This window comes from Caretta caretta, chromosome 1, assembly GCF_965140235.1.
Source record: "Caretta caretta isolate rCarCar2 chromosome 1, rCarCar1.hap1, whole genome shotgun sequence".
NCBI classification, from domain to species: Eukaryota; Metazoa; Chordata; order Testudines; family Cheloniidae; genus Caretta; species Caretta caretta.
In genome coordinates, this window is record NC_134206.1 from 224,672,071 (window position 1) to 224,686,099 (window position 14,029).

General features: G+C 41.9%; 1 protein-coding gene across 1 annotated transcript in view; it reads left to right on the forward strand.

Moving 5' to 3' along the window:
• The first annotated feature begins 251 nt into the window (after window positions 1-251).
• The window catches only part of LOC125624109 (potassium voltage-gated channel subfamily KQT member 1), a 765,256-nt gene continuing 751,478 nt past the window's right edge, over window positions 252-14,029 (forward strand). The window contains exon 1 of the mRNA XM_048824460.2: window positions 252-819. Coding sequence (XP_048680417.2) covers window positions 416-819 — 404 coding nt within the window. The 5' untranslated portion in view covers window positions 252-415. The remainder of the gene's footprint in view (window positions 820-14,029) is intronic.

A 14,029-nucleotide genomic window follows, 5' to 3' on the forward strand; every position in this document is an offset into this window, starting at 1 on the left:
AGGAGATTTCTGTATTCACTGAATTTAAAATGATTTGATAGAATCACCTAAGAGGAAGGTAAGGTGCTTCTGTTACTTGTGTTGTGCTATTTTAGTAACCTTTAAGCCTGTTTTTGTTTAATTGTCATGACATTGAATCTAAGTTTTCCACCCCCTACAAAAGTCTTACCGTCTAGTTACTTCTTGTGTCTCCCTTGTCTAATATGTTCTTCTGATTTAATTTCAGAGCCTCTGAGTGACAACAGGTGACAGGCTGGTGGCTCACACTGTTGTGTCACAGAGGAGTTCCAGGATAACGGCAGAAAGACATCTTATCAGTTATTGGAGAACACCCAGGACAGAAAGGATATACAATACCTTCTTTTATGATTTTAAATATTGATCAGGGTTAGCAATACCTGTGCTTCATTACAGAATGTCCTGTGGTAATGGTGAAACTGGTGGGCACTCTATGTATAACCTCTGTGGTCAGGGTCAAAGCTCCAGCGCCCAGTTAGGTAGTCTGCATGGTCATAGGAAGTCTTCAGGATTGTTGGAAGTCACAGGGAACCTAAACAATAAGCAATATTCTTCAGTGGCACTAGCTTCAGATACCATGGTGAATAATGGATCAGGAATTCCCCCTAACTCTGAGGAAGACACAAAGGATTCAGCATTCCAGCTCAGCAACCCGCCTATGACAGAAAGTGAAATCCGTAGGACCTACACTACGAAGTGTTTCTATGGCCCTTACTTAACCAAAACTAGTATGCAGGGAGATGTCTACAACTTCCTGGAGAGGCCTAGTGGATGGAAGTGTTTTATTTACCATTTTACTGTGTAAGTACCTATACTTTCACATAATTTCTGATGTAAGAGCTATATGAAAATGTGCACTCATGGTCTACCGGAAAACAGAGTACTATGAGTCAGTCTGGCATCCTTACTCACATGGAGAGTCTTTGCTCACATGAGTAATCCCACTGAAATGGATGGAACTACTTGTTCCAAAAAGGATCAGGCCTTATACATGTTAATTTTTCTAGTGTGGTTCACTGGAGTCCTTCAGTGTTTCTATTTTTACTTGTGGCTTCTCTTTCAACTACTGTGCTTCATCCTTGCTATATCCAAGACAAAAAAGGTCCAGTACTATTACCACACTTTTTTTTATCTCTGTCTTAATTTATTTACATTGTTCCAGTAGACAAGGAGATGTATAAGACTTAGTTCTGGTCAGATACATCATATGACTGTAGATGCGCATTGATCATCCTGCAGTTGCAAAATTGACTTCAAGTCATTTTTTGAAGTCAACTTCTTGTACAAACACCTGAATGCTACACTTCTAATTTCAGTTTGGGTTAATTTACACAACTTGGAGTTATCAGTATTCCATAGGAGCTTTGCAGCAAGTTAGTCATTTTACCACTTGTGCAGTACACAGTGAGGGGAAATGAAGGCTTTGATTTATCTGTGTAGTAGCAAATTAATACAGCTGTTAATATTTTCTTTGAGCTGCTTATAGCATCCACCAGGACAGTACAGTTCAGTTATCACTTTACATGCTGCTTAAGGGCAGCAGTGAGGCCCCCCCCACCCAGATTAACAGACTCATGCTCGTGGGGCTCATGCTGCCGCGCTAAAAATAGCTGTGTGGACATTGCAGTTTAGGCTGGAGCTTCGGCTTTGAAGCCTAGAGAGAGGGGTGGGCTTCAGAGCCCAAGCTCCAGCCCGAGCTGAAATTTAGAAATGCTGCCCACAAGGCTATTTTTAGTGTAGTAGCGCAAGTCCTGCGAGCCCCAAGGCTGGCCTTAGGGGTGGGCCATTCAGGCGACCGCCCAGGGTGCCCTGGTCAAGGGGGGCGCTGTGCAGCAGCGCAGAACGCGCGCTGCCAGTGTAGTGTCGGAAACTGCTCTTGGCTGGCAGGGGAGTGCCGCGTGGGGGCATGCCTAGATTGCTCCCTGCTTCCTCCCGATGGAGGGGAGAGCAGTGTGGCTGGATGGGTGGGGGGGGGGAGGCAGTGATGACGCACAGGTACTGCTTGCCTCCCCAATGTTCCTCTGTGCCCCCTGGGGGGTGTAAGTGGGGAAGTGAGAAGCAACGCCAAGCGCTCCGTGCATCCAGGTCACAGCCCAGGTGGGGAAAGTGACCTGGATGCTAGGAGCCTTGACGTCGCTCCTCCACTCACAGCCCGCTAGGGGCGCGCGGAGGGGCAGCATGGGGGGTGGGGGTGGAAAGGAGCGAGCAGCAATGCCAGCTGCTCCGTGCATGCAGGTCAGTTTCCCCACGTGGGCGCAGAAGGGGAGTGCAGGGATTAGCAGGCGCAGGAGGGAAGTGCAGGGGTTTAGGCAAAGTGAGCAGAGTGCAGGGGTTAGGGGCACAGGAGAGGGATGGGGAGCCTGGGAACCCATGGAGGCCAAGGGAAATGGGTGGCACCCAGCGGGCCAGGGGAGCCAAAATACAAGTTCACCCAGGACACCATTTTCCCTAAAGCCGGCTCTGGCGAGTCCTAATCTGTCGACCCAGACTGGGAAGATCTCTGCCATGGGCTGCCATGGGACATACCTTAACAGTAATTATTATTTGCTTTTTGCTACAGTAAAGGGCCTGATCCTGCCCTCATTGAATCAAGTGGGAGTTTCACCATTGACTGAGATTAAGATTGAGACAAAAAAAAAAAGTCTTTGTTATGAAGAAAAGTGGAGAATATAGCTCTTGTGTTTGTCTCTGGTGCTTTCTTAGGGCCTGATCATGCATTCCTTATCCTTAGAAAACCATCACACATTTCAAGTGAGCAAGTCAGTGTCAAATGCCTACTTTTTGGAAAAAACACTTAGAAAGATACAGCAATGTTTTAAAATGAGGGTAAACCATGATGCCTCTGTTAGTCATAAAATAGATAGTCTTATTACTATTTATTTCCATTCTGCCTCAAGATTATCTTGGGTTTTATCAAATGATGTTTTGATTCATGAAATTTTGCCAAGTAAACGGATAGGGCCTCTTTCAAGGATTATACTTATAGTATATAATCATGCCTAAGGCTTAAACAGATTTCATTTGTGTAGATTTAAATATGTGAATGGTCATGGTTTAAGCCTATTTGAGACTGGGATTTATTTCTCACTAAAATGCGTTTGAGATGTGAAATACTGATGATGAGAGCAAACTAAGGTTGACCTTTAATTTGTGCTTGTGGCAGTGATTTTTTAAAAAACTCAACCACAGTTGGGGGACACCACTGGAGTTAATAGAAAATTATTATTATTATTTTTAGTGGCATAATGATTTTAGTAAAACTAAAAACCACTTAATTCCTTCATCCACCCCACTGTTAAAAACTTTTCACTAAGAAGTGCTTATTTTGATTAAAAGAAAACTTGTAAACGATTCTTTAGACATTAGTTGCATCCAAATGTCCACCTAAGTGCTTTAGCTCCCTAATGATCATATAGTATATACATTTACAGTACAAGGATTTTTACAAAGTGTAGATATACCATACAATAGTAAATATGAGTAAAGGCCATAATGACATGAATAAAAACTGAGTATCAAAAGATGAAATGTAATTATTAATTTTATTATTAAACTAAGCTGGTGTCTTAAAAAGACACTTTAAAAATGTTGCCCATTTCATTTATGCATTACAGACATTAATTTGTAAGTGATCCACGTGTTACATGGATCATTAGGATCTTAATGCCCTTCTTTCTTGTATGTAACTGAAGTTTTATGACTAAATCTTTCTGTGTAGAATGTGGGGAATTGGATGCACAGCTTTCATTAACTCTCCTCAAATTCTTCACATACTACAGTGACAACATTAGTCATTTACAAACCTGTGGGGAACTAATATCCAAATGGGACTGGAGTCAGATAAAAAAAGACAGGTACTTCCAGTTCAGCTATGAAAAGTGCACATACTGTGAAAAAAGGCAAGGCAGGGTGACCACAAGTTTGGACAAGTGAACCCTGAAAGCACTCTCATGAACAGAATGAAAGATTAAATTTGTGGGCAGAAGGAGAATAGAGGGCAGCAGAGATAGCAGTGGTGCACAGTATATGGTGTCTTGATTCTCTTTTGTGCCAACCATTTTTCTGTTCCTACTGAAGCTCCTTAAAGAATTGGGTATCAATATATCTTAGAGTCCAGCTGCTGACCTTATGGTCTTTAGTCCAGACACAGGAATGCCTTGCTTGAATTTAGTTCTAAACTATTGTATGCATTTGCTTAAATCCCACTCACATGCCAAGATAGCACTGTATAACCCTCAGATTTTGTTTTTGAAGTAGTTGTGTGGTGTAATTTTGACCCTGGGGTATTGTAGCATGGCAGACAAATTCACTTTAATAAGACATAGGTATTGTGTTTCTCCCTTTATGCACCAAAGTTTTGCTTTTTATTCCTCCAATTACTTTCTACTATGAGCGTAAAAAAAGATGAAAGTAGATTATATTTAATTGAAGTTACTATGCAAATCCAGATAGCTAAATCCTTTAGCTATGATTGGGACATCTTATATGTTTTGTATCTTGGTGAAACATTTTGTTAGTTTGCATTTTGAATAACAAGTGGCTGGATTATAATCTAAAATACTGTTAGGTTTCTTAAATATCTCATTTAGCATAGGCATGCCCTTTGGCTGGAAAGAGATAAGGGCAGCCAATTTTCCTCAATGACAAAATGATTCCACCCCAGTTTAGGAATCAGATAACAATGAACACAAAGCATAGTAAATACATTTTATCTGACTAATGTTCTAGACTATGTGACAGGGTATGCTATGTGTCCAGGTCTTCGGGGACCTCCCAAGAGTTTGGTGAGAGACATTTCATTAGGATTCAAATGCACAGTCCAGTTTTCATGCCAGATCTCAGGGGCAGAGAAGCTGACTGGGAAGGGGTAAGTGGTCAGAAAATAGATGCAGCTGAGGTTCACTGTAATGAAGTCCCAGATGGCAAATATGAAGACACAAGAAAGTTGTGGCTGATGGCGGGGAAGTGTTTTTTGTTATATGTGCACCCTAGAAAAGGAAACAACTTTCATTTAGCTGGTTGTTCATATCCTGGCAAGGAGATAAGGATTCTGTTCTTTTCTGACTGCAAGTGATAGAGAGGACATTCTGTGTCAGATACAGTGAGCTGAGTAGCACCGAACAACAAGTAAGATATAAAATTATTTTTATTAACTGCCACTGGAATTTCTTAGCTACTACTTAATGGTGGCCACCCTGTTGGAAAGCAAGGGCATTTATAGAAACAACAGTACAGAAACCTAACATAGAGTTGAGGGTCAAGCCCTGTTATCTTTATTCACTTGTGTTGTCTCATTAAAACGTTTCTGTCATTGAAACTTAAGATAAGAGTTGACCAAAAGGAAACCTGTACGTATTCTGCTTTAGTACTGTTTGCTATTGAAAAGAGAACTTGCATATTCGATACTAAAATGTTTCTTATTCACACGATGATCTCCTTCTGCTATTAAGCCAGTATTATGGCAGGTTGGGAATTGCTGTAGTCTGTTACCCTTGAACCAGAGATTTTCAAAGTAAAATGGACATTGCCAGCCATCAAGATAGAAGTGCAAATATTATTTTTTTAAATATTCTAATAATTTCACAGTTTACACTTAGCAGTTAGTGTATCACAGCTACTCTCTTGAAGATAAGAGACTTTGATGGTGGAAAAGTGATCATCTCCAGCTTAAAGGAAAGTTAAACCAAGAGAACCACTACTTTGTAATCATATATATGACCAAGTTCTGCCCTCACACTAGTGTCAATCAGGTGTAACTCCACTCAGTTAAAGAATGAAAGTTATTTAAAGTCAGTGGAGCTGCATGGAATTTACACTAGTGTAAACCAGAGCAGAGCTTGGCCCATTAGTTTCAGACACAGAAGTTAGAAGTTGAGTACAAGACTGAAGATAAGCGTGATGCACAGTGGTCTGTGTATCTGACAGTGCTTTTTGAAAGTTGGAGAGATCCTTCACTTAGAGTTCAACTTGTTTCTATGGGCAGATCACAACTCCTCTGAGCTGCACATAAAGATCCATGTGTGGATCTACACACTTTTGCATGGAAGAAAAACTCAGGTACTTTCAAGGTGCCATGTCCTTCCCACCACTGCATTCTGCAGAGGTCTTTTTGTATTATTCTGTGTCCACATGAAGGGAGCAGGCAGACTAAGGGAGGGCTGTGGGGATGCCTACTGTTTCCCCCTCTTTCCCCATCAAATGTTGTATATATGCTCAGTACAGCTCATTAACCAGACTACAAGACGCCCAGGTGGAGCTGCCACATGCTGGAGCTGATGTGAGGGGCACAGGACCGACGTTAACAACTCTGGCCTCCCATGGCTCCCTGGAGGGAGGAGAGCTTAGCAAGGGCCCTGTAGCCTTTCCTACATGGAGGTAAATACCGCTTTCCCAACAACTTGCTGTGGGGTAATGTGCAGATTTCCATGGGAAGTGTTCCTTTTTTACATAGGTGAGAGAATCTGGCCCCTTTTGACTTCTAAGTCAAGGTTTATATTTGCATCAGAAACCTTTTACATTTGTATTTATTTGTATTATGGAGCAATGTAAAAATGTGAAGTTGATGGTACTATTAACTTATCACAGACACTGTTACTGTCCAAGATGGATGAACTAGTATTTAGTACAGTCGGCTTAGTCGCTGAAAATAATTTAGATGGAGGTGTGGGGGAAGGGACATCAGGATGGCTCAGGGATTTATCATGACTGAGTGAACCTTTCCCCTATAGGCAAGTGGTTTGAGTCTGGGCCAAGTCAGTAGTGAAGACGACTTCATGTCTGTTGCAGGAGATAAGAAAGAAGTTTTTGGCCTCAGTCGAGTTCTCAGTGAACAGATGTTCACATTATAATCACTGGTACAGTTAGCACAGGTTGAAACCCACGTTGGCACTCAGCAGAGAAAACAAGGACTGTTTGAAAAGGGAGATGAAATTCTTGTCTATGTTGATGGCAGGCTGAGGTGTGAATCTATCCTGCACTAGCTTGCCATAAACCAGCTGACCATGTGAACCCTGCTGACATGCATTAAGTGTTCATTAATGAACTTTGATCTAGTCCTATTTGAAAGGGGACTAGATCAAAGCACACGAACAAATGGTTAACAGGCATCAGCAGGGTCCCCATGGACACCTGGTCCACCGCCAGGTTAGTACAAGCTAGATTCACACCCCAGCTTGGCCTCGTGGTTAGAGCAGAAGACTAGCTGACAGACTCCTGGGTTCTTTTCCCACCTATGCTATTTTCTTGTTTTGTGAATGTTAAAAGTTACTTTATACAAATGGTTAAACTACAGCATGATGATTGCAATACCTTCTTCAGAGGGGTATGCTGAGGTCTAAGTAGTAATCAAAAAGGGCTTTGAGGTCCTTGAGTGAAAAATACTGTATAGGTTTTAAATAAGAAAAATCTTATTCTTAGAGCAAACATCCCAGATTACTTCACCTAGGTGTATTCAAAAACCAAACGAACAGCAGCCTTCTCATTCCTTCAGTATCTTGTCAGGTAAGAGCTACACAGCTTTTAAGGAGCACAGCAGTGGGATTTTGTACTGCAGACCTTATGTGGTGTAGGGGTGGGACATTCTAGGATTATCAAGCCATACATGATCACATTATGGAGGGTTTTTCTTCCTTTCAACCCCCTCCCCAGCTCAGACTATATATATTTTTAAAAGCCTATATTAAGAGAACTTTAAGATCCCATGGTGAAGCAGTCAAGTCAGCAACTGACCAAGACTGTATGCACAAATTTAACTGACCCCTAGCATATCTTCATTATACTTCAGTTCTTCACTTTATATGATCACATATTGTTTCTCATCTAATTTATCATCGGCTTTTTTCTAACTACTTTTGAATCTGAGTTGTAAAATTGATCAGCCGTAGCAAGACCCCAATTGGACTTAATGGAATCTCCAGCTGTTCTCTCTTTTCAGGGTATTAGAAACTCTGGGTTAGGGTTTTCCACAACCTTCGACGCAACCAAGCTGTGTAGCATCTGAAGTAATATTCCACGTATGTCAGACAAACCCTTATAGTCATTTGAGAAGTATGGAATAATCAGTTGCATGTGGTGTAAAATGGTGCAAGTATAACTACAAAGAGTAATAGTGAACATTTGTTGGCATGTAGCATGGCATTTTAGGCCCTAGACTGCCACTAAGTTAGCTTAGTCAACTGCCTCTTTCAGACTATATCCAATAAATGCTGAGCTCCTGCTTTAGAAGAAATTGCATAGTACATGGCTAGTTCCCATTGATTTCTATGGGAGTTAGGCACCTAAATGCCTCTGTGGATCTGAGGCTAAGTTATTAAAATACATGCCTTAGAGAAAAGATTAAAAAGTGTGTCAGTAAAGATACTGAATCATTATAACACTGAAAATAAGTACACAAGAATGAAAGCGTATCAGGAAAAAAGATATGGATGTAAAGCTAAGTTCTTCGTAAAAATTCTGTGAAAATAATGTGATCCAGTAGTTGAAGGCTGTATCATAATGTATATAAATATGAAAAAGAGTTACGGTTACTAAGGCACCCTAAATATTGTCATTTCCTGATCTGAGTATTTAACTATTCATCCTTACTTTTTCTCATGTTATTGTATTCCCTAAATTTAGTGTAGGAAATACTGTGGTAATGTTAATGACTAAGGCAATTGAAAAATTAAGGGCTGCTGCTATAGTTTACATTTTAAAAATATTTAGCTAAGTATTGTCATGTTTCAGAGCTCATTAGCGGGGTCTACTTAAATTGCGGAGAAATAACACTTTTTGCAGGTTGGCCACAGCATAAATAACAAATTTCATGGATGCAAAATTTGCTCTTTATTCCGTGCCAACCCATGAAATGTGTGATTTCTCCGTAGTGTTTCTCAAACTGGGGGGTCCTGACCCAAAAGGGGGTCGCAGGCCTGTTAGGGTGTTGTGCTATTGTCGCCCTTACTTTTCTGCTGCTGCTGGTGGCGGCACTGTCTGACGCAGGGCGAGAGGTGAGCGTGCCTGCTGGCTGGGCACCCAGATCTGAAGGCAGCGCCGCCGCCAGCAGCAGGGGGGAAGGAAGGGTGATGTGGTACTGGCACCCTTACTTTTGTGCTACTGCTGGCTGTGGCGCTGCCTTTAGAGCCGGGTGCCCAGCCAGAAGCTGCTGCTCTGCCTTCAGATTTCACAGGGGAGACCAGTTTTCATGGTCCGTGACATGATTTTCACAGCCGCAAATTTGGTCGACCTCTAATCATTAGCAGTAAATAGTTCGTACATGGAAAATTATAGAAGGCTTGAACTTGTGGACTTTCTGTAGACTACCTCTAATGTAACAACTCTCATTTACTGATACTAAAAGCGGTGATTTTCAACATTTTTTTTCATTTGCAGACCCCTCAAAATTTTCAACTGGAAGTGCAGACCCCTTTGAAAATCTTAGACATAGTTTGTAGACCCCCAGAGGTTCACAGACCACAAGTTGAAAATCACTGCTAAAAGCATTCAGCAAGTAAATTAACATAGTGTTTCTCTTACTGTTATCAGTAAATGGAACTTGGAGCCCATTATTTGTAATTCTTTATCTCTAGGGCGCCCTCTAATTCCCTTTTGGATCCTTGGAACAAGTATCACTGGAGTGCAGACAGATATTTCCCCTTAATAAGAGTCCCCAAGTGATGTGATTACAATATGCACAACATAAATAACACCTAAAGTTCAAAGCCATAAGGCGCATATGACGGCATGTGTGAGTCTCATGACTTCAAAATCAAAATTCAGATTTGAATGTGGCAATAGTCTCGCTAAGGTATTACTGAATTAAACTTTCTCTATGTAATTGCTTGTACTGGTAAGAAACACTGTTTAGAATTTTTACACAGAAGTTGGGCTGCTAAGTGTTCTGAATTAGAAATATACTAGTTATATTTGGCATACACACCAGTTGCAGACCTGTCTGTTGATAGGTTTCCCCCCATGGTATAGCAGACTTTAGATGCTAGGGGGTTGAGCAAAGTGTAAGCGTACTGCTCTATTTCTGGTATCTGAGAACAATACAAGAAAGAAGTGAAATCTGTTATGGAAAGTTATAAAAGATTAGGAAAAAAGCTAAATAAAGTTTCATTTATTTCTTAAAGGGCACGTTCCTTAACTGTTTAAGGTGGCGTGTTTGACTGGATGAATGTCACGGATTGGGAGGAGGTTGCTACTGGATGCATATGCTTTAACACAAAATACACTTCTCTTTGTGATTCTCACAAGTCTTAAGGTTGTATTCTTCTTTAAATCCATGGGGACACATAATTTGTTTCGCTAGCGTTATTGATGATTGTGGTGGAATTTTTTTGTATGCCATTTACTGCACATTTTTAAAAACATGCTTTTTAGTTTCATGGGAAAGACTGTAAAGTAGATACCATTAAAAACAAGTACTGCACCGCAGTATTTGAGTTACTGTGGCATTTCAGTCCCTGTTGCCAAAAAAAGACATACAGAAGAAAACATTTTTGAAAGTCATTGGCCATTTGGTCTCCCTTAGAACTTTACACACTAATCTGCTCTTGCTGCAAATTTAAGGGATTTAGGGCCCAATTCTGTGATTCGTGCAGTGCCCACATTGGGAATGGAGGGCATGCCACATCTTCCAGGAGTGAGCTTTAAAGGCTTGATTCTGTGAGATGGGTAACACATTGCATGACTGAGCCCCTAAAGGGGCAATCCACGAAGCAATTTAGGTGCCTAAACTCCAAAGGTTGGTGTCTAAGTTCTTGTGCATGGCACCATTGTGATTCATGATATTTCTGCTTGGCTGCCGCCTAAACTCATTTGTCACCTAACTTTTCTCTGTAAAAGTTCTCTGGGTACAAGTTTTAGATCCTGAGGCATGCACACTGCTGCCTCCCTCCAGGCATCCAGATGCCCACCTCCCACCTAAAATCTAGAGCAGCAGTCCCCAAACTTTTTGCCACGCCTCTTCTGGAGGTTCCTCCATGTCCCCCTTGGGGTGTGTGTCCCACAGTTTGGGGACCTCTGATCTAGAGCAATTCACGAACTAGGGGAAGATAGGTGCTCACCTGCCCTTGTTGCATGCTGGGCCTGATACAGTAGGCGACCTCTGAGCATGCTTATAGAAGAGGCTCCTATTCAAAATCCATCTGGAAGAGGAGGTGGTAGCAGAAATGGTGCTGCCACCCAGTGTTTAGAGCACTCACCTGGGATGTAGAAGACCTAGGTTCATTCCCCCACCCTGCCCTGCCCCATCAGAGAGGGGTTGAACAGCGGTCTCCCACCACTCAGGAGTGTGCTCTAACCACTGACCTATGGGATATTCTCAGATCGGGCTCCCTCAGTCTCTCATGGTGAAATGGTGGATAAATAACGGAAGACTGAATGGAACAAGGGGACTGGACCCTGGGTCTCCCACTTACAAGGTGGGTGCCCTAACCATTAGGCTACAGAGTCTTTCTCACCCCCCTGCCCCTGCCCATTTTGTGGGGAGCAATGCAGGTGCTAAACTCATTCCTGCAAGAAACCCCTTAGGCACCTAAACTACTTGATTTCAGGCCACTGGTTCTTGTTAAGGGATCACTAGCAGCAATAGGTGCTTCCCTGCAGACCAGACCAACTCTGCAAGAGGGGAGGGCAACACATCCCTCTGGTCGGCATCTCCCATTGACTAGCTTCGATGGCTTCCCCCCAGCCTGCTATCTGTTGTGGATCACATTCTTAAGTGCCCGCTTCTCCCCCATTCCTTGTAAAAGGAGCATGGGTTCCTAACTCTGCTTTGTGGATCATAATGTTGTTCCTATGATTTTTCTAGGCTCCTAAAAGTTAGGCGCCATGATGCTCAGTCTTGCAGTGGCTAAGTCCCTTCACAAATCTTACCCTTGGAGACTCAAAGTGAAGGGTACAACACATGGTGAAGGCTGTGGTATTTGCTGAAGGAGTCACTTAGCAGAATAAAGCTGTGTGGAGCAGGCTTGCTCTTTCTTTCAGTTTACAGAGCAGCTCTCCACACCTGAGCACAATGATAAAGATATTAAAATCCTGAAAACGGATCCTTTAAGTCATGTTTGCCACACAAGTGAAAGCTGCATGGACATTTAGAGGAATTACCAGGCATGCAATAGAAGGTGTTGGTGTGCTGTACTTAGTGGAGAAAGAGGATGGTGTTTTGATTGCAGTGGAAAAGAGATAAAGAGGAAAACACATCCAAGTGCATATGCCATCTAACAAGACACAATGGGAATAAAAGAAAACAACATGCAAGAAGGCACAAAAATTAGTGGAGGATACCAAATGTTAGGTACTCAAAGGAATTACTAAGGTTACAGAATTGAGTTAGAGAGTTTTAGCCACAGGGAAAACAAGGTGTAGAAAAACAGATTCTCTAAGAAGTTAAGTGGATCCCCATTAAGTATTGCTGTCAAACTTAGAGCATGTGTGAACACAGTCTGTCAGTGCTGGATTGGTGCAAACAGAATGGGGGGGGGGAGGGCATAGTCTATATTAAAAACTTAAGATCCTTCAAAAGGGAATTATGTTAACTTGTAAAGAACTTGGAAGCTGTGAAGAGCTAAATATTAATATGGAATGTAAAAGCTTAAAAAATAACTCGTATTTGTGCCAGTTTCATAAAAAGTGTCTGAAATGGCAAGACATTTTATGTTTTTCTGCTTGCAACTCAAAGTTATTGTGAAGGACCACTGGTCTCCTTCACTCAAAACTCATCCATGACCAGTTATACAGATATAGATTGAAGTTGCCATAATAAGAGTGCTTTTTAGTATTTATAAACTGCTTTTTAATACAAGGTGCATTACAAGTGTTAGTTATTCCTCACATCACACATATGAAATAAGCCCCCCCCCCCATTTTACAGATGGGGAAACTGAGTCAGCAATTTACTTGACCAGAGACAAATAGATTGGGTAGATCAGTTCCTGAGTAGTGTTCCTGATGGTGTTTAGCTAGACAGGAAGTATTCAAAATTAGCCGTGGCAGGCATTTAGCTCATCTTCTCAAAGTAGCAATGGTTAAAAGTTTATTTGCAGAATGTCAAATAGTGCTACGTACTTGAGCAAATTTGAAGTAGCACTGAAAATATATTTGAAACTGTTGAAATGTTCAACTTGGTTTCAGTAAGCTAGACTAAACCACATGGCAACAGAAGTGTAGGAGTTTATACGTACTGGATGCATATTTATAAGAGTTAGTGGGCTGTCATCCCTTTGCTAGGTGGTTGTTTATTACCCTGCTAAAGATAATTATGCATGTATTAACCTAAGCAGTTTGCCCTTGAAATGTTAGTACAAAGTTTAACGGAACAGTATAATTGTAATTAAATAGCTCAAAATACAATTTGAAAAGTGAACCATTCAGTCTCAGTGAAAGATTGCTTAATCTTTTAAATAACTCATTGGCTCTAAAACTTACCTATTCTGACAACCAAGATGTAAAGGAAAAGTTCATGTAGATCTAGGGTGGCTAGATTTTCAGAGTGAAATCTAAGACACCTGTTGCTGGGGCAGCGTAGGGCACAGTTTTGGTGAGATTAAGGCTGTGTGCATAAGAGGGTTTTACCCACTCCTTCTCTACTAGCCTGCCCTCTCTTTAGAGAAAAAATGTCTTAAGGTGACACTAGCCCTTTAAGAAGGAGCAGAGGTAGTACCCTTGTGTCTTATCTGCTGCCTCCCAATTAGGCTTAAAAGAGGGCACCAGGGACCTACAGGGAGGAAAGATTTGCTGAGTCAGAGCAGCCTGAGTTTCTCAGTAGGTGAAGGTTACTAGATCTGGCAGACTGTATGTGGTTCCTGAGGGAAGGCTGAAGTCAGAAGAGCAGCAAGAGAGGTTTGCTGGCTGGCATGTCCAACTTGGAGAACCAGGGCTGAAGGTCAGGGAGCAGTAGAGGGACATATCTGCTGGCTCTGAGGTGCAGCTAAGGGTAGGGGAGGAGCTGATATTTTCAGGGCTGGAGACCTGGACTCATGGAAACAGTGAGAGGGCCTGGGGCAGTTGGGGCGCTCCCAGCAGAGGC